Source organism: Lissotriton helveticus, chromosome 7, assembly GCF_964261635.1.
Source record: "Lissotriton helveticus chromosome 7, aLisHel1.1, whole genome shotgun sequence".
Taxonomy (NCBI): Eukaryota; Metazoa; Chordata; class Amphibia; order Caudata; family Salamandridae; genus Lissotriton; species Lissotriton helveticus.
In genome coordinates, this window is record NC_136068.1 from 454892781 (window position 1) to 454918656 (window position 25876).

General features: G+C 56.6%; 1 protein-coding gene and 1 long non-coding RNA gene across 2 annotated transcripts in view; one reads left to right on the forward strand and one right to left on the reverse strand.

The window, feature by feature from the left end:
• KIF22 (kinesin family member 22) overlaps positions 1–21776 on the forward strand; it is a 242721-nt gene extending 220945 nt beyond the window's left edge. The window contains exons 13-14 of the mRNA XM_078652399.1: positions 19824–19883; positions 20341–21776. Of these exons, the coding sequence (XP_078508525.1) occupies positions 19824–19883; positions 20341–20370 (90 nt within the window). The 3' untranslated portion in view covers positions 20371–21776. The remainder of the gene's footprint in view (positions 1–19823; positions 19884–20340) is intronic.
• Positions 1–25876, reverse strand: part of LOC144768604 (uncharacterized) — a 144357-nt gene that overhangs the window by 32795 nt on the left and 85686 nt on the right. The window lies entirely within an intron of this gene.

Below are 25876 nucleotides of genomic sequence, written 5' to 3' on the forward strand. Positions count from 1 at the left end.
TGTCCTCCACCACCACCACCACGTCCTCCACCACCACGTCCTCCACCACCACCACCACGTCCTCCACCACCACCACCATGTCCTCCACCACCACCATGTCCTCCACCACCACCATGTCCTCCACCACCACCACCACCATGTCCTCCTCCACCACCACCACCATGTCCTCCACCACCACCATGTCCTCCACCACCACCATGTCCTCCACCACCACCACCACCACCACCATGTCCTCCTCCACCACCACCACCATGTCCTCCACCACCACCACCATGTCCTCCACCACCACCATGTCCTCCACCACCACCATGTCCTCCACCACCACCATGTCCTCCACCACCACCATGTCCTCCACCACCACCACCATGTCCTCCACCACCACCACCATGTCCTCCTCCACCACCACCATGTCCTCCTCCACCACCACCATGTCCTCCTCCTCCACCACCACCATGTCCTCCACCACCACCACCACCATGTCCTCCACCACCACCACCATGTCCTCCACCACCACCACCACCATGTCCTCCACCACCACCACCATGTCCTCCACCACCACCACCATGTCCTCCACCACCACCACCATGTCCTCCACCACCACCACCATGTCCTCCACCACCACCATGTCCTCCTCCACTACCACCACCATGTCCTCCTCCACCACCACCATGTCCTCCTCCACCACCACCATGTCCTCCTCCACCACCACCATGTCCTCCACCACCACCACCATGTCCTCCACCACCACCACCATGTCGTCCTCCACCACCACCACCATGTCGTCCTCCACCACCACCACCATGTCGTCCTCCACCACCACCACCATGTCCTCCACCACCACCACCATGTCCTCCACCACCACCACCATGTCCTCCACCACCATGTCCTCCACCACCACCACCATGTCCTCCACCACCACCACCATGTCCTCCACCACCACCACCATGTCCTCCACCACCACCACCATGTCCTCCACCACCACCACCATGTCCTCCACCACCACCACCATGTCCACCACCACCACCACCATGTCCACCACCACCACCATGTCCACCACCACCACCACGTCCTCCACCACCACCACCATGTCCTCCACCACCACCATGTCCTCCACCACCACCACCATGTCCTCCACCACCACGTCGTCCACCACCACGTCCTCCACCACCACCACCACCACGTCCTCCACCACCACCACCACGTCCTCCACCACCACCATCATGTCCTCCACCACCACGTCGTCCACCACCACCACGTCGTCCTCCTCCACCACCACCACCACGTCGTCCTCCTCCACCACCACCACCACGTCGTCCTCCTCCACCACCACCACCACGTCGTCCTCCTCCACCACCACCACCACGTCCTCCTCCACCACCACCACCACGTCCTCCTCCACCACCACCACCACGTCCTCCTCCACCACCACCACCACGTCCTCCTCCACCACCACCACCACGTCCTCCTCCACCACCACCACCACGTCCTCCACCACCACGTCCTCCACCACCACGTCCTCCACCACCACGTCCTCCACCACCACGTCCTCCACCACCACGTCCTCCACCACCACGTCCTCCACCACCACCACGTCCTCCACCACCACCACCACGTCCTCCACCACCACCACCACGTCCTCCACCACCACCACCACGTCCTCCACCACCACGTCCACCACCACCACCACGTCCACCACCACCACCACGTCCACCACCACCACCACGTCCTCCACCACCACGTCCTCCACCACCACCACGTCCTCCACCACCACCACCACCACCATGTCCTCCACCACCACCACCACCACGTCCTCCACCACCACCACGTCCTCCACCACCACCATGTCCTCCACCACCACCACGTCCTCCACCACCACGTCCTCCACCACCACATCCTCCACCACGTCCTCCACCACCACCACGTCCACCACCACCACCACGTCCACCACCACCACCACGTCCTCCACCACCACCACGTCCTCCACCACCACCACGTCCTCCACCACCACCACGTCCTCCACCACCACCACGTCCTCCACCACCACCACCACCACGTCCTCCACCACCACCACCACCACCACGTCCTCCACCACCACCACGTCCACCACCACCACGTCCTCCACCACCACCATGTCCTCCTCCACCACCATGTCCTCCTCCTCCACCACCACGTCGTCGTCCACCACCACGTCGTCGTCCTCCACCACCATGTCCTCCACCACCATGTCCCCCTCCACCACCACCACCATGTCCCCCTCCACCACCACCATGTCCCCCTCCACCACCACCATGTCCCCCTCCACCACCACCATGTCCACCACCCCCTCCACCACCACCACCATGTCCACCACCCCCTCCACCTCCACCACCATGTCCTCCACCTCCACCACCATGTCCACCACCCCCTCCACCTCCACCACCATGTCCACCTCCACCATGTCCTCCACCACCATGTCCTCCACCACCACCACCATGTCCACCACCACCACCACCATGTCCACCACCACCACCACCATGTCCCCCTCCACCACCACCATGTCCCCCTCCACCACCACCATGTCCTCCTCCACCACCACCACCATGTCCTCCTCCACCACCACCACCATGTCCTCCACCACCACCACCATGTCCTCCACCACCACCACCATGTCCTCCTCCACCACCACCACCATGTCCTCCACCACCACCACCATGTCCTCCACCACCATGTCCCCCTCCACCACCACCATGTCCTCCACCACCACCACCATGTCCACCACCACCACCATGTCCTCCTCCACCACCACCACCATGTCCTCCACCACCACCACCATGTCCTCCACCACCATGTCCTCCACCACCACCACCATGTCCTCCACCACCATGTCCTCCACCACCACCATGTCCTCCACCACCACCACCATGTCCTCCACCACCACCACCATGTCCTCCACCACCACCACCATGTCCTCCACCACCACCACCATGTCCTCCACCACCACCACCATGTCCTCCACCACCACCACCATGTCCTCCACCACCACCACCATGTCCTCCACCACCACCACCATGTCCTCCACCACCACCACCATGTCCTCCACCACCACCACCATGTCCTCCACCACCACCACCATGTCCTCCACCACCACCACGTCCTCCACCACCACCACGTCCTCCACCACCACCACGTCCTCCATCACCACCACCATGTCCTCCACCACCATGTCCACCACCACCACCATGTCCACCACCACCACCATGTCCACCACCACCACCATGTCCACCACCACCACCATGTCCTCCACCACCATGTCCACCACCACCATGTCCTCCACCACCACCACCATGTCCTCCACCACCACCATGTCCTCCACCACCACCACCATGTCCTCCACCACCACCACCACCATGTCCTCCACCACCACCACCACCATGTCCTCCACCACCACCACCACCATGTCCTCCACCACCACCACCACCATGTCCTCCACCACCACCACCACCATGTCCTCCACCACCACCACCACCATGTCCTCCACCACCACCACCACCATGTCCTCCACCACCACCACCACCACGTCCTCCACCACCACCACGTCCTCCACCACCACCACGTCCTCCACCACCACCACCTCCTCCACCACCACCACCTCCACCACCACCACCACGTCCTCCACCACCACCACGTCCTCCACCACCACCACGTCCTCCACCTCCACCACGTCCTCCACCACCACCACGTCCTCCACCACCACCACGTCCTCCACCACCACGTCCTCCTCCTCCACCACCACGTCCTCCTCCTCCACCACCACCATGTCCTCCTCCACCACCACCACGTCCTCCTCCTCCACCACCACCATGTCCTCCTCCACCACCACCATGTCCTCCTCCACCACCACCATGTCCTCCTCCACCACCACCATGTCCTCCACCACCACCACCATGTCCTCCACCACCACCACCACCACATGTCCTCCACCACCACCACCATGTCCTCCACCACCACCACCATGTCCTCCACCACCACCACCATGTCCTCCACCACCACCACCACCACCATGTCCTCCACCACCACCACCATGTCCTCCACCACCACCACCATGTCCTCCACCACCACCACCATGTCCTCCATCACCACCACCATGTCCTCCATCACCACCACCATGTCCTCCATCACCACCACCATGTCCTCCATCACCACCACCATGTCCTCCATCACCACCACCATGTCCTCCATCACCACCACCATGTCCTCCATCACCACCACCATGTCCTCCATCACCACCACCATGTCCTCCACCACCACCACCATGTCGTCCTCCACCACCACCACCACCATGTCCTCCACCACCACCACCATGTCCTCCACCACCACCATGTCCTCCACCACCACCACCACCATGTCCTCCACCACCACCACCACCATGTCCTCCACCACCACCACCACCATGTCCTCCACCACCACCATGTCCTCCACCACCACCACCACCATGTCCTCCACCACCACCACCACCATGTCCTCCACCACCACCACGTCCTCCACCACCACCACGTCCTCCACCACCACCACGTCCTCCACCACCACCACGTCCTCCACCACCACCACGTCCTCCACCACCACCACCTCCACCACCACCACCACGTCCTCCACCACCACCACGTCCTCCACCACCACCACGTCCTCCACCACCACCACGTCCTCCACCACCACCACGTCCTCCACCACCACCACGTCCTCCACCACCACCACGTCCTCCACCACCACCACGTCCTCCACCACCACGTCCTCCTCCTCCACCACCACCATGTCCTCCTCCACCACCACCACGTCCTCCTCCTCCACCACCACCATGTCCTCCTCCACCACCACCATGTCCTCCTCCACCACCACCATGTCCTCCTCCACCACCACCATGTCCTCCTCCACCACCACCATGTCCTCCACCACCATGTCCTCCACCACCACCACCATGTCCTCCACCACCACCACCATGTCCTCCACCACCACCACCACCACCATGTCCTCCACCACCACCACCATGTCCTCCACCACCACCACCATGTCCTCCACCACCACCACCATGTCCTCCACCACCACCACCACCACCATGTCGTCCACCACCACCACCATGTCCTCCACCACCACCACCATGTCCTCCATCACCACCACCATGTCCTCCATCACCACCACCATGTCCTCCATCACCACCACCATGTCCTCCATCACCACCACCATGTCCTCCATCACCACCACCATGTCCTCCATCACCACCACCATGTCCTCCATCACCACCACCATGTCCTCCATCACCACCACCATGTCCTCCATCACCACCACCATGTCCTCCATCACCACCACCATGTCCTCCATCACCACCACCATGTCCTCCATCACCACCACCATGTCCTCCTCCACCACCATGTCCTCCACCACCACCACCATGTCGTCCTCCACCACCACCACCATGTCGTCCTCCACCACCACCACCACCATGTCCTCCACCACCACCACCATGTCGTCCTCCACCACCACCACCATGTCGTCCTCCACCACCACCACCATGTCCTCCACCACCACCACCACCATGTCCTCCACCACCACCACCACCATGTCCTCCACCACCACCACCACCATGTCCTCCACCACCACCATGTCCTCCACCACCACCACCACCATGTCCTCCACCACCACCACCACCATGTCCTCCACCACCACCACGTCCTCCACCACCACCACGTCCTCCACCACCACCACGTCCTCCACCACCACCACGTCCTCCACCACCACCACGTCCTCCACCACCACCACGTCCTCCACCACCACCACCTCCACCACCACCACCACGTCCTCCACCACCACCACGTCCTCCACCACCACCACGTCCTCCACCACCACCACGTCCTCCACCACCACCACGTCCTCCACCACCACCACGTCCTCCACCACCACCACGTCCTCCACCACCACCACGTCCTCCACCACCACGTCCTCCTCCTCCACCACCACCATGTCCTCCTCCACCACCACCACGTCCTCCTCCTCCACCACCACCATGTCCTCCTCCACCACCACCATGTCCTCCTCCACCACCACCATGTCCTCCTCCACCACCACCATGTCCTCCTCCACCACCACCATGTCCTCCACCACCATGTCCTCCACCACCACCACCATGTCCTCCACCACCACCACCATGTCCTCCACCACCACCACCACCACCATGTCCTCCACCACCACCACCATGTCCTCCACCACCACCACCATGTCCTCCACCACCACCACCATGTCGTCCACCACCACCACCATGTCCTCCACCACCACCACCATGTCCTCCATCACCACCACCATGTCCTCCATCACCACCACCATGTCCTCCATCACCACCACCATGTCCTCCATCACCACCACCATGTCCTCCATCACCACCACCATGTCCTCCATCACCACCACCATGTCCTCCATCACCACCACCATGTCCTCCATCACCACCACCATGTCCTCCATCACCACCACCATGTCCTCCATCACCACCACCATGTCCTCCATCACCACCACCATGTCCTCCATCACCACCACCATGTCCTCCTCCACCACCATGTCCTCCACCACCACCACCATGTCGTCCTCCACCACCACCACCATGTCGTCCTCCACCACCACCACCATGTCGTCCTCCACCACCACCACCATGTCGTCCTCCACCACCACCACCATGTCGTCCTCCACCACCATGTCCTCCACCACCACCACATGTCCTCCACCACCACCACCATGTCCTCCACCACCACCACCATGTCCTCCACCACCACCACCATGTCCTCCACCACCACCACCATGTCCACCACCACCATGTCCTCCACCACCACCACCATGTCCTCCATCACCACCACCATGTCCTCCATCACCACCACCATGTCGTCCACCACCACCACCATGTCGTCCTCCACCACCACCATGTCGTCCTCCACCACCACCACCACCACGTCGTCCTCCACCACCACCACGTCGTCCTCCACCACCACCACCACCATGTCGTCCTCCACCACCACCACCACCACCATGTCGTCCTCCACCACCACCACCATGTCGTCCTCCACCACCACCACCACCACCATGTCGTCCTCCACCACCACCACCACCACCATGTCGTCCTCCACCACCACCACCACCACCATGTCGTCCTCCACCACCACCACCACCATGTCCTCCACCACCACCACCATGTCCTCCACCACCACCACCATGTCCTCCACCACCACCACCATGTCCACCACCACCACCACCATGTCCTCCACCACCACCACCATGTCCTCCACCACCACCACCACCACCATGTCCTCCACCACCACCACCACCACCATGTCCTCCACCACCACCACCATGTCCTCCACCACCACCACCATGTCCTCCACCACCACCACCATGTCCTCCACCACCATGTCCTCCACCTCCACCACCATGTCCTCCACCTCCACCACCATGTCCTCCACCACCACCACCATGTCCTCCACCACCACCACCATGTCCTCCACCACCACCACCATGTCCTCCACCACCACCACCATGTCCTCCACCACCACCACCATGTCCACCACCACCACCACCATGTCCTCCACCACCACCACCATGTCCTCCACCACCACCACCACCACATGTCCTCCACCACCACCACCATGTCCTCCATCACCACCACCATGTCGTCCACCACCACCACCATGTCGTCCACCACCACCACCATGTCGTCCTCCACCACCACCATGTCGTCCACCACCACCACCACCACGTCGTCCTCCACCACCACCACGTCGTCCTCCACCACCACCACCACCACCACCATGTCGTCCTCCACCACCACCACCATGTCGTCCTCCACCACCACCACCATGTCGTCCTCCACCACCACCACCACCACCACCATGTCGTCCTCCACCACCACCACCACCACCATGTCGTCCTCCACCACCACCACCACCACCACCATGTCGTCCTCCACCACCACCATGTCCTCCACCACCACCACCATGTCCTCCACCACCATGTCCTCCACCACCATGTCGTCCTCCACCACCATGTCCTCCACCACCATGTCCTCCACCACCACCACATGTCCTCCACCACCATGTCCTCCACCACCACCACATGTCCTCCACCACCATGTCCTCCACCACCACCACCATGTCCTCCACCACCACCACCATGTCCTCCACCACCATGTCCTCCACCACCACCACCATGTCCTCCACCACCACCACCATGTCCTCCACCACCACCACCATGTCCACCACCACCACCACCATGTCCTCCACCACCACCACCATGTCCTCCACCACCACCACCACCACCACATGTCCTCCACCACCACCACCATGTCGTCCTCCACCACCACCATGTCGTCCTCCACCACCACCATGTCGTCCTCCACCACCACCATGTCGTCCTCCACCACCACCACCACGTCGTCCTCCACCACCACCACGTCGTCCTCCACCACCACCACCACCACCATGTCGTCCTCCACCACCACCACCACCACCATGTCGTCCTCCACCACCACCACCACCACCATGTCGTCCTCCACCACCACCACCACCACCATGTCGTCCTCCACCACCACCACCACCACCATGTCGTCCTCCACCACCACCACCACCACCATGTCGTCCTCCACCACCACCACCACCACCACCATGTCGTCCTCCACCACCACCACCACCACCATGTCGTCCTCCACCACCACCACCACCATGTCCTCCACCACCACCACCATGTCCTCCACCACCATGTCCTCCACCACCATGTCCTCCACCACGTCCTCCACCACCACCACCACCACCACCATGTCCTCCACCACCACCACCACCACCATGTCGTCCACCACCACCACCACCATGTCGTCCACCACCACCACCACCATGTCGTCCACCACCACCACCACCATGTCGTCCACCACCACCATGTCGTCCACCACCACCATCACCATGTCGTCCACCACCACCATCACCATGTCGTCCACCACCACCACCACCATGTCGTCCACCACCACCACCACCATGTCGTCCACCACCACCACCACCATGTCGTCCACCACCACCACCACCATGTCGTCCACCACCACCACCACCATGTCGTCCACCACCACCACCACCATGTCGTCCACCACCACCACCACCATGTCGTCCACCACCACCACCACCATGTCGTCCACCACCACCACCACCATGTCGTCCACCACCACCACCACCATGTCGTCCACCACCACCACCACCATGTCGTCCACCACCACCACCATGTCGTCCACCACCACCACCATGTCGTCCACCACCACCACCATGTCGTCCTCCACCACCACCATGTCGTCCTCCACCACCACCATGTCGTCCTCCACCACCACCATGTCGTCCTCCACCACCACCATGTCGTCCTCCACCACCACCACGTAGTCCTCCACCACCACCATGTCCTCCACCACCACCATGTCCTCCACCACCACCATGTCCTCCACCACGTCCTCCACCACGTCCTCCACCACGTCCTCCACCACGTCCTCCACCACGTCCTCCACCACCACCACCATGTCGTCCACCACCACCACCACCATGTCGTCCACCACCACCACCACCATGTCGTCCACCACCACCACCACCATGTCGTCCACCACCACCACCACCATGTCGTCCACCACCACCACCATGTCGTCCTCCACCACCACCACGTAGTCCTCCACCACCACCACCATGTCGTCCTCCACCACCACCACGTAGTCCTCCACCACCACCACCATGTCGTCCTCCACCACCACCACCATGTCGTCCTCCACCACCACCACCATGTCGTCCTCCACCACCACCACCATGTCGTCCTCCACCACCACCACCATGTCGTCCTCCACCACCACCACCATGTCGTCCTCCACCACCACCACCATGTCGTCCTCCACCACCACCACCATGTCGTCCTCCACCACCACCACCATGTCGTCCTCCACCACCACCACCATGTCGTCCTCCACCACCACCACCATGTCGTCCTCCACCACCACCACCATGTCGTCCTCCACCACCACCACCATGTCGTCCTCCACCACCACCACCATGTCGTCCTCCACCACCACCACCATGTCGTCCTCCACCACCACCACCATGTCGTCCTCCACCATGTCCTCCACCATGTCCTCCACCACGTCCTCCACCACCACCACCACCACCACCATGTCGTCCACCACCACCACCACCACCATGTCGTCCACCACCACCACCACCATGTCGTCCACCACCACCACCACCATGTCGTCCACCACCACCATGTCGTCCACCACCACCATCACCATGTCGTCCACCACCACCACCACCATGTCGTCCTCCACCACCACCACCACCATGTCCTCCACCACCACCACCATGTCCTCCACCACCACCACCATGTCCTCCACCACCACCACCATGTCCTCCACCACCACCACCATGTCCTCCACCACCACCACCACCACGTCCTCCACCACCACCACGTCCTCCACCACCACCACGTCCTCCACCACCACCACGTCCTCCACCACCACCACGTCCTCCACCACCACCACGTCCTCCACCACCACCACGTCCTCCACCACCACCACGTCCTCCACCACCACCACGTCCTCCACCACCACCACGTCCTCCACCACCACCACGTCCTCCACCACCACCACGTCCTCCACCACCACCATGTCCTCCACCACCATGTCCTCCACCACCATGTCTCCACCACCATGTCCTCCACCACCACCACCATGTCCTCACCTCCATGTCCTCCACCTCCACCACCATGTCCACCACCACTATGTCCTCCACCACCATGTCCTCCACCACCATTTATTTATTTTATTTAAGAGGTTTTATATAGCGCTGGCTGGACCCAGGAGTATCAGAGCGCTTTACAAGGTGTTTCCATACAGGTACAGTGTGTATAAGCACAGACAACGGAATAATAAAAGAACAAGTCCACATAGGAAACATGACATCTAGATAAAAAAGTAAAAACAATTGCTAGACACTATGAGTCATACAAAATAGCGGTCACAGTTTGGCGGGAAGCCTCACTTAGGTATACAAAAACATGCAAGAGAACTGACTGTCATGAGGAGGGGAGGTAAGGTGATCAGATAGAAGGAAAGGGAGTTGGCCAGGCGGGTGGTCACAAGTCCTATGCAGAGCAGATAGGTGGGGTGATGCAGAGGGGCGAGGCTACCAAGGAGGGATTAGAAACCCCAGTATTTATTAAGGAGAAGAAGTTTGAGTTCTTTTTTGAAGCTGGGGTAGGACTGGTTACAGCGGAGGTCTTTAGGGAGGGCATTCCAAATAAGTGGGGCATTGCCTGAAAATGAGCGTGACTGAGTGGAATTCTTTTTCTGAATGGGGGGAATAAGTAGGAGGGTGTTGGAGCTTCTCAGTGATCGCGTGCAGCCTGCTTTGGTCAGTTTATTGGAGAGGTATGCCGGTGTGTTTTGGTGGAGGATTTTGTGCGTAATGCAGGCGGTTTTATATGTGGATCTACCTTCAATGGGGAGCCATTTAAGGGCGGGAGAGATGTGGTCAAATCGTTTGCAGTCCGTGATAAGCCTAGCCGCGAGGTTGAGCACAGATTTAAGAGGTGCCAGGTGGGTTTTGGGAATTCCGGTGAGGATGGCATTGCCGTAATCAATGCGCGATAGAGCAAGCGATTGGACTGCCAGTTTAAAGTCCTCCACCACCATGTCCTCCACCACCACCATGTCCTCCACCACCACCATGTCCTCCACCACCACCATGTCCTCCACCACCACCATGTCCTCCACCACCACCATGTCCTCCACCACCACCATGTCCTCCACCACCACCATGTCCTCCACCACCATGTCCTCCACCACCACCACCATGTCCTCCACCACCACCACCATGTCCTCCACCACCACCACCATGTCCTCCACCACCACCACCATGTCCTCCACCACCACCACCATGTCCTCCACCACCATGTCCTCCACCACCACCACCACCATGTCCCCACCTCCTCCTCCACCACCACGTCCCCCACCTCCTCCTCCACCACCACGTCCCCCACCTCCTCCTCCACCACCTCCTCCACCACCTCCTCCACCACCTCCACGTCCCCCACCTCCACGTCCCCCACCTCCACGTCCCCCACCTCCACGTCCCCCACCTCCACGTCCCCCACCTCCACGTCCCCCACCTCCACGTCCCCCACCTCCACGTCCCCCACCTCCACGTCCCCCACCTCCACGTCCCCCGCCTCCACGTCCCCCGCCTCCACGTCCCCCGCCTCCCACGTCCCCCGCCTCCACGTCCCCCGCCTCCACGTCCCCCGCCTCCACGTCCCCCGCCTCCTCCACGTCCCCCGCCTCCTCCACGTCCCCCGCCTCCTCCACGTCCCCCGCCTCCGCCACGTCCCCCGCCGCCACCACGTCCCCGCCGCCGCCACGTCCTCCGCCGCCGCCACGTCCCCCGCCCCGCCACGTCCTCCACCACCGCCACGTCCTCACCACCACCACGTCCTTCACCACCACCACCACGTCCTTCACCACCACCACCACGTCCTTCACCACCACCACCACGTCCTTCACCACCACGTCCTTCACCACCACCACCACGTCCTTCACCACCACCACCACCATGTCCTCCACCACCACCACGTCCTTCACCACCACCACCACCACCATCTTCACCACCACCACCACCACGTCCTCCACCACCACCACGTCCTCCACCACCACCACCACGTCCTCCACCACCACCACCATGTCCTCCACCACCACGTCCCCCACCTCCTCCTCCACCACCACGTCCCCCGCCACCGCCACCACGTCCCCCCTCCACCACCCTCACGTCCACCTCCACAACCACCATGTCCTCCAACCACCACCCTCACGTCCACCTCCAACCACCATGTCCTCCCACCACCACCATGTCCTCCCACCACCACCATGTCCTCCCACCACCACCATGTCCTCCCACCACCACCATGTCCTCCCACCACCATGTCCACGTCCTCGACGTCCACCACCACTCCAAATACCACTCAGTGCCACATAATTACATGGCCCCCTCGCTCGCTCTGGCTGGCCCCCTCGCTCGCTCTGGCTGGCCCCCTCGCTCGCTCTGGCTGGCCCCCTCGCTCGCTCTGGCTGGCCCCCTCGCTCGCTCTGTCTGGCCCCCTCGCTCGCTCTGGATGTGGTTGGCCCCCTCGCTCGCTCGCTCTGGATGTGGTTGGCCCCCTCGCTCGCTCTGGATGTGGCTGGCCCCCTCGCTCGCTCAGTCAACAACTGGTTCAAATATGTTCTCAATGTTTCAAGCTTTATTACAAATGTCACAAAGATGTTAATATTTCTCTTCTGTTCTTGGATTTTCGTCACAATAACATACACTGAACATAATCTTCACAAGTTATTAATTATTTTAAAAAAATGTTAAGCCATTATTTGTAATACATCTAAGTCACGTAAATACAACACCTATTGCATTACAAATGCTATAGGTGTCACATTTGTGAAAGTTAACTATTGGCATTGTAAATGACAAAGCTATTTCGCTATTTTCAAAACCAACACATAAATAAAAAATGTAATTTAAAATACCAATAGCTCAAAGTTTCCTAATGCGAGACCTATTGCATTGCAAATGCTTGTTGTTTGTGTCCACACACCACAACGGAGTTGGTTTCCTGGTGTCCTGTGCTGGGAAAGAACCAGGACTGTTCTGAAGGTGAACTCCTAATGACCTCTTACAGGCGTGGATTCTGGCCGAACTGAAGTTGAACCCCATTAAACCCCGCCTCGTCTGCCGTACCCTGCATAGTGCAGACTCTCCCAGTCAGTGGCCCGGCACATGCGTGTCCTGACACATGAAGAGCCGCAGTGTGGGCTACCTGCCCCACGGGCATTCTGCAGGCCGTGAGATCGCTGCTCGAAGCCATGCGCGGTTTGACTGGATGACTCTGGCCTGATGCAGCAGTGATTATATTCTTGTTCACTTCACTTAACTTCACATTTACAGAAAATTAGGGCTTTTTACAGAAAATTAGGGCTTTTTGCAGCACACCATTTAGTCCCTATTCAGTCTTCATTATAATCATCACTTCTCAGGGTATAGGTAATCTTCTAATGGATAATTGAAACCACTCAATAAGACTAATCGGAGAACAAAGATCCAGATAGGTCAATCTTGTTGTTCAGCAATCCTTTATTTGTATATGGAAAGACGTAAAAAAAAACTCCCAGCACACAGTGAGTTTGAGTTGTTTCAATGATCCATTAGAGCCCTAATTTTCTGTATTTAATTTGGTTGCACATTGAGTTTATTTATTCAAAGTTTTATATAGCGCGAACAAGATCTTTGCAGATATCGGAGCGCTTTACAGAAACAGGTGTAGGGGCAACAGGAGGGAGATTAAATACACTATTGGGTACAATATGGTAGCATAGTATAGCATAGCATAGCATGGTAGGATAACAGCAAGTACATATATAAGACCAGTAAACGGCCAAGTAAATAATAGTACAGAAACAGTGCAGAGTCTTAGATCCCGCAACAATAGAGAACAGGTGAACTTAGGCCCAACGGATGGCATTTACCTCTTTCTTAAAGCTTGCAGGAACAAGGGGTAGGGTCAGCAAGAGGGTAATTGGAACCAACTATTAGGAGCAATATAGTAGTCTGTAGTAAGTGAAATAGCATAATAGGATATCAGTTATGTACAAATATAATGCCAATAGACCATCAATCAATCATGCAATTTGTATAGCGCACTACTCACCCGGGAGGGTCTCAAGGCGCTTGGGGGGAGGGGTATGCTACTGCTCGAACAGCCAGGTCTTGAGTTGTTTCCTGAAGGCGAGATGGTCCTGGGTCAGCCGAAGGTGGATGGGGAGGGAGTTCCAAGTCTTGGCAGCCAGGTAAGAGAAGGATCTTCCGGCGGTTGCTCTTCGGATGCGTGGTACGGCTGCGAGGGCGAGGCTGGTGGACCGTAGCTGGCGGGTGGGCGTGTAGAAGGTCAGGTGGTCGTTGAGGTACTTGGGGCCCAGGTCGTGGAGACTTGTGGGTGAGGAGCCGGAACGTGATCCTCTTGTCGACGGGGAGCCAGTGCAGGTTCCTCAGGTGGCTGGAGATGTGGCTGCGTCGGGGGACATCCAGGATGAGTCGGGCGGAGGCGTTCTGGATGCGCTGGAGTCTTTTCTGTAGCTTGGCTGTGGTTCTGGCGTAGAGGGCGTTTCCGTAGTCCAGTCGGCTGGTGACGAGTGCCTGGGTGACAGTCTTCCTGGTCTCGGTTGGGATCCAGCGGAAGATCTTGCAAAGCATACGCAGGGTGTTGAAGCACGATGAGGAGACGGCGTTGACTTGTCTAGTCATCGAGAGGGAGGGGTCCAGGATGAAGCCCAGGTTGCGTGCGTGGTCGGTTGGCTTGGGTGCGGTGCCCAGGGCTGGGGGCCACCAGGAGTCGTCCCAGGCGGAGGGCGAAGATCCCAGGATGAGGACTTTCGTCTTGTCCGAGTTCAGTTTCAGGCGGCTGTCCTTCATCCACTCGGCGACATCTTTCATCCCTTCGTGTAGACGGGTTCTGGCGGTGTCGGGGTCTCTGGTGAGGGAGAGGATCAGCTGTGTGTCGTCGGCGTAAGATGATGTTGAGGTTGTGCTGGCGTGCGATGGCTGCGAGAGGTTTCGTGTAGATGTTGAAGAGGGTGGGGCCGAGTGAAGATCCTTGCGGGACGCCGCGGATGACTTTGGTGGCCTCGGAGCGAAACGGGGGGGGGGGGGCAGACTCTTTGTGTTCTTCCGGCAAGGAACGAGATGATCCACTCCAGTGCCTTCTCTTGGATACCGATGTTGCTGAGGCGCTGGACTAGGGTGCGGTGGCAGACCGTGTCGAACGCAGCGGAGAGGTCCAGGAGGATGAGGGCCACTGTTTCCCCCTTGTCGAGCAGGGTCCGGATGTTGTCGGTGGCTGCAATGAGGGCGGTCTCGGTGCTGTGGTTGGCTCTGAAGCCGGACTGCGAGGGGTCGAGGGATCCGTTCGTCTCGAGGAAGGCGGTCAGCTGTCTGTTGACGATCTTCTCTGACTTTAGCAGGAAAAGGGAGGAGCGAGATGGGGCGGAAGTTTTTGAGATCGGTGGGGTCCGCTGTAGGTTTCTTCAGGAGGGCGCTGATCTCAGCGTGCTTCCAGCTCTCCGGGAAGGTGGTGGTGTTGAAGGAGGCGTTAATGATGTCCCGGAGTTGGGGTGCGATGGTGGAGTCGGCCTTGTTGAAGACGTGGTGTGGGCAGGGGTCGGTCAGTGATCCGGAGTGTATGGTGTTCATCGTGCGGGCTGTGTCTTCAGTGGTCACCGTGGTCCAGGTGCGAAGGGTGGCGGTGGGGGGCGTTGGTTCGACGGTTGGGTGCATGGGTGGGGCGCCGAAGCTGTTGTGGATGTCGGCGATCTTGCGGTGGAAGAACGAGGCGAGGGAGTCGCAGAGGTCTTGTGACGGAGTGATGTCGTTGGTGCCGGTGCTGGGGTTGGAGAACTCCTTGACGATAGTGAAGAGCTCTTTGCTGTCGTGGACGTTGTTGTCCAGTCGTTCCTTCAGGGATTTCTTCTTGGTGGTGCGGATGAGCTGGTGGTGCTTGCGGGTAGCGTGTTTGAGGGCAGTCATGTTGTCGGTGGTCCGGTCGAGGAGCCAGGCTTTCTCGAGGGTGCGGCAGGTCTTCTTGGAGTCCTTGAGGTCGCCGGTGAACCAGGATGCCTTCCTGCTTCTGGGTCTGCTGGGAGGGTTCTTTAGTGGCGCGAGGTCGTCGGCGCAGGCGGTCAGCCACTGTGTGAAGTTGCGGGCTGCTTCGTTGGGGTCCGTTGTGTTGGCGGGTGGGCTCTGGCTGAGGGAGGTGGTGAGCTGGTCTGCAGTGATCTTGCTCCAATTCCTGTGAGGTACCTGTTGCGGGTGGTGGGTCGTGGATCTTTTGAAGCTGAAGTGGATGCAGCTGTGGTCGGACCAGTGGAGTCCGGTGGCGTGGCTGAAGGTGATGTACTTGCTGGAAGAGAAGACTGGATCAAGCGTGTGGCCGGCGTAGTGGATGGGGGTGTTGACCAGTTGCTTGAGTCTGAGGTTGGCGAGGTTTTCCAGCAGGGCGGTGGTGTTGCGGTCCTTGTTGTTCTCCAGGTGGAAGTTGAGGTCCCCGAGGAGGATGTAGTCGGTGGAGGGGAGGGCGTGCGGGCTGATTAAGTCTGTGACGTCTTCGCTGAATTGTGTACGTGGTCCCGGGGGTCTGTAGACGAGGGTGCCTCTGAGGGTCATCTTAGGGTCGGTGTGAATCTGGAAGTGGAGATGTTCGCCTGCGGCGAAGGAGTCGTTGGCGTCGGTCGTGATGCGGATGGTGTTCCTGTGGACTATGGCGATGCCACCTCCGGTCTGGTTGATGCGGTCCCTCCTGATCTTGTACCTGTCCGGGATGGCGATGTCGGGTGCAGAGGAGGCGTTCATCCAGGTTTCCGTGAGGAAGGCGACGTCCGGTGATGTAGCGTCTAGGAGGTTCCAGAGTTCCACGGCGTGTCTGTGGACGGAGCGGGTGTTGATCAGGATGCACTTGAGGTGGTTGCTGCTGGTGTTTGTCTTGGCGGGTGCGGGGCAGGTTCGGAGGCAGGTGAACTTGCAGGTGAAGGGTCCGTGGGTGCGTGTCGGGGTGGCTCGGCAGCAGGCGTGGGTCCGGCTGGCATTGAGTGCGTTGAGAGTGGCGGCGTCTTAGGTCAGTGGGTCGTCTTGCCTCGGCGGGGAGGGCCAGGGGTCCTGGCGCTGGGCGCAGATGGGCTTACCTTTGGCGCTCAATCGGTGCTCCCGCTTCGCGCGTCCGCTGCGTGGTCGCTCTAGGGGCGTCATAAGTAGGGAGCCGGGAGGGAGGAGCAGCTGGGTGGCGGGAGCAGGGCGGCGAATGGAATCACATGGTGCGGGGCCGCAGGGAGGCAGCGGCGGGAAATTCCAAGAAGCAGCGGGCAGCGGGAAATTCCCAGGAGCAGCGGGCAGCGAGCGAAGGAATCTGCAGGCAGGAGGCGGCGCAGGCAGGAGCGGCAGCAGTGAGTGGGGCGACCAAGCCCCGTGGAGGGCTGAGCGGTCAATCAGGTAACCAGTACTGTAGCAACGGTGCAGAAGTCTCTGTTCCAGCAGCAGAAGAGTTCAGGTGAACTTGGCCATAAGGATGGCTTTTACCTCTTTCTTAAGTGCCGTGGAGGAGATAAGCCTGGTTTCAGGAGGGAGTGCATTCCAGATCCTGGGAGCCATTCCTGAGAAGGAGCGTTTGCACTTTTTTTCCTTCCGGAATCTACGAGGTTTCAGGAGTAGATTTTTTGTGCTACTATTGGATCTCGAGCCTCCAGATATAGTCAGCTTTTGGGTGAGGTAGTTGGGTGACTTGTGGTGAACGGCCGAGTGTGTCATAACGGCTATTTTCAACTGTATTCTGGCCTCAAAGGGCAGCCAGTTCAAGGATTTTAAATCCGGGGATGTATGCGAATGTTTCCTTGAACCAGTGATGAGTCTCGCGGCAGCGTTCAAGGAGGCTCTTAGGGGTGCGGTTGTTGTAATGGGGAGTCCGCTAAGGGCCACAATTCCGTAGTCTATGCGAGGGATAACTAGGGCCTGTACAGCAGTTTGGAAGTCCTTAGCTGGGAGGAAGGGTTTAAGTTTCCTCAAAGTGTTGATTTGGACGTTAGCTCCTTTAGTAGCTTTGATAACGTGCTGCTGCATGTTGAGCTTGGCGTCAAGTGTAAGGCCTAAGGATTTCGCAGATTCCACAATGGTGGGTTGGACATTGAGCGCCGTTAGGTGCTTGAGCCAGGTCTGGGTGATGGCAATCTTCGTGGGAGGTGAGATCAGAAGGAACTCAGTTTTCAGAGCATTTAGTTTGAGGTGATATTGGCCAACCATGATTGGGTGTCTCTGAGTGTGGAGTTCAGAAGCTTGATGTCTTCCGGGGATTGTAGCTTGAGGTAAAGTTGAGGGTCATCGGCGTACATATGGAAGTGTACATTAGATGCTTGAAGCAAGGTGGTGAGTGGTTCCATGACGAGGTTGAACAGTGTGGGGGATAGGGAGGAGCCTTGTGGGACGCCTAAGGTTACAGGCACAGGTGAAGACAGCACGTTGTTGATCTTGAACTTCTGAGACCGGTTATGTAGGAAGGAAGTGAACCATTTGAGAACAGTCCCGGATAGACCCATTCTGGTATTTAGCAGCTCCAGTAGGTTCTCATGTTTGACAGGATCAAAGGAGTTGTGCCTACAACAAACACCTTGAGGTAGTAGGTGTTTGGGGCGAATATAGCACCCGTACATGGTTACATAGTGGGATACCCATATTTATCACGCTGAATAAGTGCTATACTGCAGTTCTGTTTAGTGAATGTGCCGACGTTTCCCTATGGGAACACTACTCTTTTTTTGTGTTCACTTGACATTGATATTAAACTCCAAGCTAAACCTCAGTCCATTTCGATTGCATTATTTTTGGCTTTGTGTTCAGCAATGGAAAAGGTACGATTCGGCTGACCTGACCAACTTTCTTCAGTCAATCCGCCCTTGAGGGGAGCACTGGTAGGACTGGTCAATTGGGCTACAGGTGAAAATAAAATAATTGCCTGCTGCACAGCGTGTGTGATGTATTCTAGGGGGTGAATGAGGGGGGGGGTGGCGAAAGTGAGGTAAAACAAGTAATTATTCGCATAGTTACAAGAACCATTTATTTACTTGGCTGCTCCTGCGGTTCGCTTTTATTTTGCTGCAGTTTTATCTCGAAGTTTGTTTTGTGATGACTCCTTCCATGTACTACAGCCTTATACTTGCTTTTCTTTTACAGGTGGACGATCTCCAGAAAGTTGAAGGAATGTCCGCCAAGATGGTGTCGTCTTTCTTGAAGGTGAAGTGTACTGCATGCTCAAAACAAAAAACTGCTGGGGGGCTGATTCAAAGATCCCCTTTTGTATATTTTTTTTTCTTCGAATTATGACACTAGCTATAGTAGAATGCTAAAGCGGTCTGTAGCTAGACCTAAAGATATGCTGGCCTGTCCATTACACAAGGCCTCTCAGTGTTCGTGCAGTAGATGCCGTGGTTTATTAGGAGTGGCATTCCCACGCCTCCCTCAAACTTGTGCAAACACGTCACGTGAAGCCCATTTTGCTTGATTGTAGGAAAGCCTTAAATGTAGTTGGTGCCGGAATCTGGTTTTAGGTCAGCAGTATATTACTACGTTTCTCACCCTCCAACATTCCTTTGTAATCTGCTATTAATAGAGGCAAACAGTAAATGCTGCTTTTCTAAAATCGTGAACTGTAAGCTTTTTTTAAAGGTAATTTTTTCTTTCTTTTTGGCAGGCTAACGTAATCAGCAGCCTTGAATGCTGACCGCCGCTGCTGCCCCTGTAAATACATGAAGTCGTTTGCAGCACCCTTTTGTACAGTTTCCTAAACGTTTTGACTGCTGTTTGTCAGGAAAGAGTGTTTCTCTTCACTTCCCTTGGCTGACTTCAACCTGTGCTACAACTGCTCTCAGCATTTTCTGCCGGATGTGGAAACGAGAAGCCTGGTGAAGTGTGCACTCAGCCCAACTAGCTCCGTTTTGGGACAGTCCACTTTTAGCAGTCGCGTCTGTGTGCAGCATAGCAACGACAGGCATGCGCAGCCGAACTTGGGTTAGCAGTTTTTTTTTAAACAATTTGCACTAGCCCTCGTTTTATTTCTTCAGAGGCACAGTGCCTAACTGGCGGTCTGTGTCATCTCCCTGTTACTTTGACTCATGTCTGTAGCCCTGGACTTTCTACAAGCCACTGTTAATATTCACTAAAATCTTAGCTTGCACAGCCAAGTCCATCAAGTTTTGTGTAGGCAGGAGAGATGGATACAACTTGGTATTTGTGTACCAGATCGTTGTTTTAATTCGTTTTAGGTGTTGCTTTGTTAATTATCAATCGTTTTAAAATTTCGGACATATACACATTATGCAAATGCAGGCTCCCATAAGTTACATCTCAAATGAAATTTGCATGTGTATGCTCAATTTTTCTGTCTGTTTAATGTTGGTCTTTTTCAGTATATCACTAGCCAGTTGCAAGTAGGAAACCGTGATCTTCGCTGTTCAAAGCAGTTCTGGAATACTCCTAAAATTAACTTTAGAAATGTCCAAGCATGCGCAGGGGATTTCATAATCGAAAACCACCCTGTCTGAAATTTTCAACAACTTTGGTTCCGATCAGCATGGATAGTTCAGTGGAAATGTACGGATGATACCCCCATTCAGATATTCCATGAAACCCAGGACATTTAATCAACACTCAACAGCCTGAACGTTATAAAATACTAAACAAAAGATATTTACAAAAACCGATATAACCATGTCATGCCATTTCAAAAATGTCGGGGAAAACGGTAGTACATTCTTATGGTGCAGGGCTAGCAATGGATGGAAGAAATTTGATGACCATCTGGGTGGGTTGAATAAAATATAGGCAACAATATATTGGTCAAGGCGGCACCTTACTCGCAGTTCATTTAATTTTTTGTGTTGATCCTTCCAGATGTGCGAACTCTTGGGCCCTTAGTATTGAGTGCACTTGGAAATTGGAGCAACTGAGAAAAATCACCCTGACACTTTGTGGCCTTTGTGGTTATTAATTGGGGGTGGGGGGGGGATCTAGGTATTCTCAGATTTTACATTTATTGTATGAGTGGTGTACAGTTTTTGTGTAATCTTTTACAGCAATGTGGATTTTTGGTTGCTCTTTGCTATTTAATAAACCACATTTTTTTACCAAGCTCTAGTAATTGGTTTTATTTGCTGAACATCGCTAGTTTTATTGAATTTTAAACTTTTCAAATCCTAATCCAAACTGTAAGACCATTGATTCCACCAGTAGCGCATACAACATAGCCTAATTCTTTCTTTAATTAGAGACTCAAAGTTGAATTTAGCAGGCCATACTCCTACCGCATAATCCTGCAACAGTACACAAGGAGATTGCAACGTAGTATTTATAACTAGTTTTAGAATGAAAATGTCGGGTGTTGGGCCTGATTCAAAACAAGCAAACTTGCAAAAAAGTGTACGTTTACTTTTGTGAAATCCACACTTATTTAATGGTAAGTTTACGTCTCTTGATACTGCAGTCAGGGCAGAGAACGCAGCAAACAAAAAATGGGCATGTCCTGCCTTTGTATGTGCGCAGTTCTCCACTCCGAATGCGGAGCCCCCACAGTTGTAAACTTACTATTAAATCTGAGTTTGTGAATTCTAAAACAAACGTAATCTTTCATAAGTGTTAGTTTACCTTTGTGAAGCAGGCCCACAGTTTTGTAACATGTTATCCCGGTGTCATGGACTGGAGAAGAGAACTTTGGGCGGTGCCTGAGTGCTGTTTGCATGGTTGGTGGCCCCCATGAGAAATGCCTACCCCTAATTTTGGAACCGGCAAGCGGGTCTGAATTGTTTATGCGCTCTGGTAGTGCAGTCCTATTTGGGAGAGTAGTGCTCATTGTATTTCAATTATAACATTTGTGCTTTGTCCCTTGACAGGCAAACTGTTTTGTGTTCAATGTATTACTCCTTTTTAGGTTTTGCCTGGCGAAAAGATGCGCTCTGCGCATCTTTTTCGCGCAGGCGAAAACCTGATGAGAACTGTAGTGTGGCTTGGGTCGGCCCTCGTCATTCATTGGCTGGCTCCATAAATGGAGCCTAGCCATTGGACGAGGGGCCTGTCCGTCAATGCCGGACCAGATTCGGGGGCGTTCCCGAGATTCTTTGGCTTTTGCCGACGTCACGCGACGTCAGCCGAAAGCCGGGAACGCCCCCGAATCTGGTCCGGCATTGCTGGCACTTCTGCGTCTCTCCACCCCCCTTTCCCGCCCCCTCCCGCTTCGTGTTACCTGGCGTCCAACCTATAGCTCTGTGAATCCCGGCATCTAGGCGCATGAACTCCCTGGCCTGTGACTGTAAGCATCTTTTTTACCGATCTGTAATAAGGAAGCATAATACGCAGGATTCCTGGACACACCGGTATGAATGCCATGTACGACGTGCGTGGGCGGCTTGTTGGCAAAGCTTGAAGGAAACGGTCCAGAGGCTGGGAAGAGCGCGCCCGTCCCTTCCTCCCCGAGCTTCCCTCGGAGCTGACGCCTAGAAGTTTACTCCAGTCAGTCTGCTTTCACTTTCGTACGACACTACTACGACAGGAGAGGGTCGTGTAGCAGGACCAGGTGGCACGCGGGACAGAGGTGCCCGGCGGAGGAAGTACCTGCAGGAACCATGGACAGGGTGGTATCGGTCCTTGAGCAAGCGCCTGCGGGTAGGGTCCTGCAGTGGGTAGGACCGGGCACTCTGGAAGGGATTGTGGGTCTGAGATGGGGGCAGCAGGAACCCCGGGCAGGGGTCAGCGGTCCTTGCGTTAGTGCCTGAGGGGTTGGGTCCGGCAATTAGACTGGGACTAGGACTGGGCATGCCCTGGGGTAGAGGGGATGCTTGGCTCTGGGAATAACACTACGGGACTCTTGGAGGGCGAGGGAGACAGAAACATATGAGGGCAGGAGCGAGAAAGTAGGACGGCGGAGGTCCGTGGTGGCGGCTGGAACCCTGGCGGGATTGGGGGAGGCTGGACCCCAGCTGTGCAGGGGGGGGGGGGGGGAGTGCCCGCTCGACGGGAGCCGAGCGGACAGGATCACAGACAGGGTAGGAACAAGAGAGCAGGATTCGGAGGCAGGAAGGCACTAGCCACTGGCACAGCAGAGCAAATTCACGGGTGACGTAGATGGGTGAAGGGGGGCATCAAGGGTCCAGGGTAGACAATAAGGAGCCGGGGGCGATGGCAGTCAGGTGGCAGTACAGTATGGGCATGCTGCGCAGTGGCAGGAATGGTGGCGGGTGCCAGGCTTCTGGAGGAGGGCGCAGCGGAGAGATGTGCCCACGCAGAGCGAAGCCAGCAGCAGCAGCACTGGGTTAAGTACCCTCTCGTGTCCCTGTGTGCTGCAGCGAGCACCCCGCGGCGTGCCCACGGGCGCCGAAGATAGCTATCAACCCGCAGAGGCTGGTCGGTGCCAATGCGTGCCATTAACACGTCATCCTGTTTATTATTGACAGTCTAATAGGAAAAGAAGGTGAACGCTGTGCCCTCGTTCTCATGATGCGTTTTATTGTTTTATGACATATCATCGGGGTTATGGGTAGCAGCAGTGCAACAGGTGCAGTGGCACCGGCGCCAACGGCTGCGAGGGGCTCACTGTACCTCAATTGTAGCTCCCTTACTTCCAAACGATGCTGTAGGGGACTGGGTGGAGTCAGTGGGGGTCTTTCCCAGTAGTTGGGAGGACATGCTACCCTTCCTGGGCCACTTCAATCCCTCTAGTCTGGTAATGCTATAGAAGTGTCCCTTACAGTGTGACAGAATTCCCCAAAAAAGTGCCTTTGAGTTTGAAACGCTGCCCTGTGTGTGCGCCCCGCACTCACCTGTGCCAGCAGGCGCTCCACGTGCTCCCGCACCAGCTCCCGCAGCTGCACCCCCGGCTCCCAGCGCGCCCCCAGCGGCGGGGCAGCAGCCAGCAGGCGCCCGGCGCTGAAGCTCAGGTACAGGCACCCGGCCAGGCAGGCCAGGCACAGGCAGCAGGAGGCCAGCAGCGCCCCGGCCGCGGGCGGCGGGGGGCAGGAGGGTCCGCGCGCAGGAGGTGCCTTCCCGGACACCCCACCGCCCTCCGCAGCCGCCAGCAACAGCATCCCCCGATCGGATGCTGAACGCGCTCCCGGTGGTACTCCTGAGCCGGGTCCGCGGATCCCCTGATGGCACCGATTTCCTGGAGCTCTCACATTTGCAACATTGACAAGTACTAGCAGGTGGACGTGTTCACGCATGGAAGTAGGTTCGTGCAGAGTGTGCAGGTAGGGATGTGCCCAGCCAATCCGCTTCCAAGACACTTAAAAGTACACATGAAGAGTAGATTGTCTTGGGTTCCAGCCGGTGCTGCATTGCACTGGCCTCCGAGCTCTGAGCCTTTCATTCTGTGATGTCATGCCACTAGCATTTCAAGAGTAACATTTGTAAATCAAGCCTTTGTCATTCTGGATGACTTTTAGCATCTCATTAAAAGTTGTGTGTTGAACAAATCGAGTCTTTTATGTCACACCCAAGACAACCGTTTAGTAGGGCTTGACTTTAAGCATTTCATATATTGGCATGTAAGTGAAGCAGGGTTTGCCCAGGATAACACAGAATGTTCAATAGTGAAAGCCAGGATTAGAACCACAGTCGCTTGGATACAGAATCTCGCCATGTGATGTCCAGGGCGATGACTCCTGATTTTCTCTTAGAAAGAGTACATCTTTTGGTATTTTTCTGCTTTTCAAACTTTCATCTAGGAATGAGTATGTTATGTTAGTGCGGGAACTTTCTCTGAGCTGCTGTGCACTCTATAAGGTCACTCAGTAAGTTCACTCTATCTTTCATGTTAAGCTATGTTATGTTGTCTTATGCTTTCTATCTTGTTATCTTACATTGTTCTGGGTTAATTTGTTTTGTCAGACTTTGTGTGGCACACTTCTACAATTTGTGTTTGCCATCTATTTCCAAATTTATGACATTGGAAATACAAAATAGTGGAATGTAATGCTGCAAGCCTTTATCAGACCAAGGCCACTCTGGCCTTCCTGGCTGAGCTGGGGGCTCAAAGTAACCTGGGCCTATCAAGTCCCTGAAACGGAGACGATGCATTCGGAATATAATCTTTTGATAACAAGTAGGTCACAGTTTGAGTGCAGAATGTCTGGATTTAAATGCATGCGCTCGCAACTAATATTACATCAACGCCTCAATTCTCAGGACGCTTGCCATCCCCACGGCAAAAAAGATGCTGTGTTTTCAACAGTGTCTGTTGA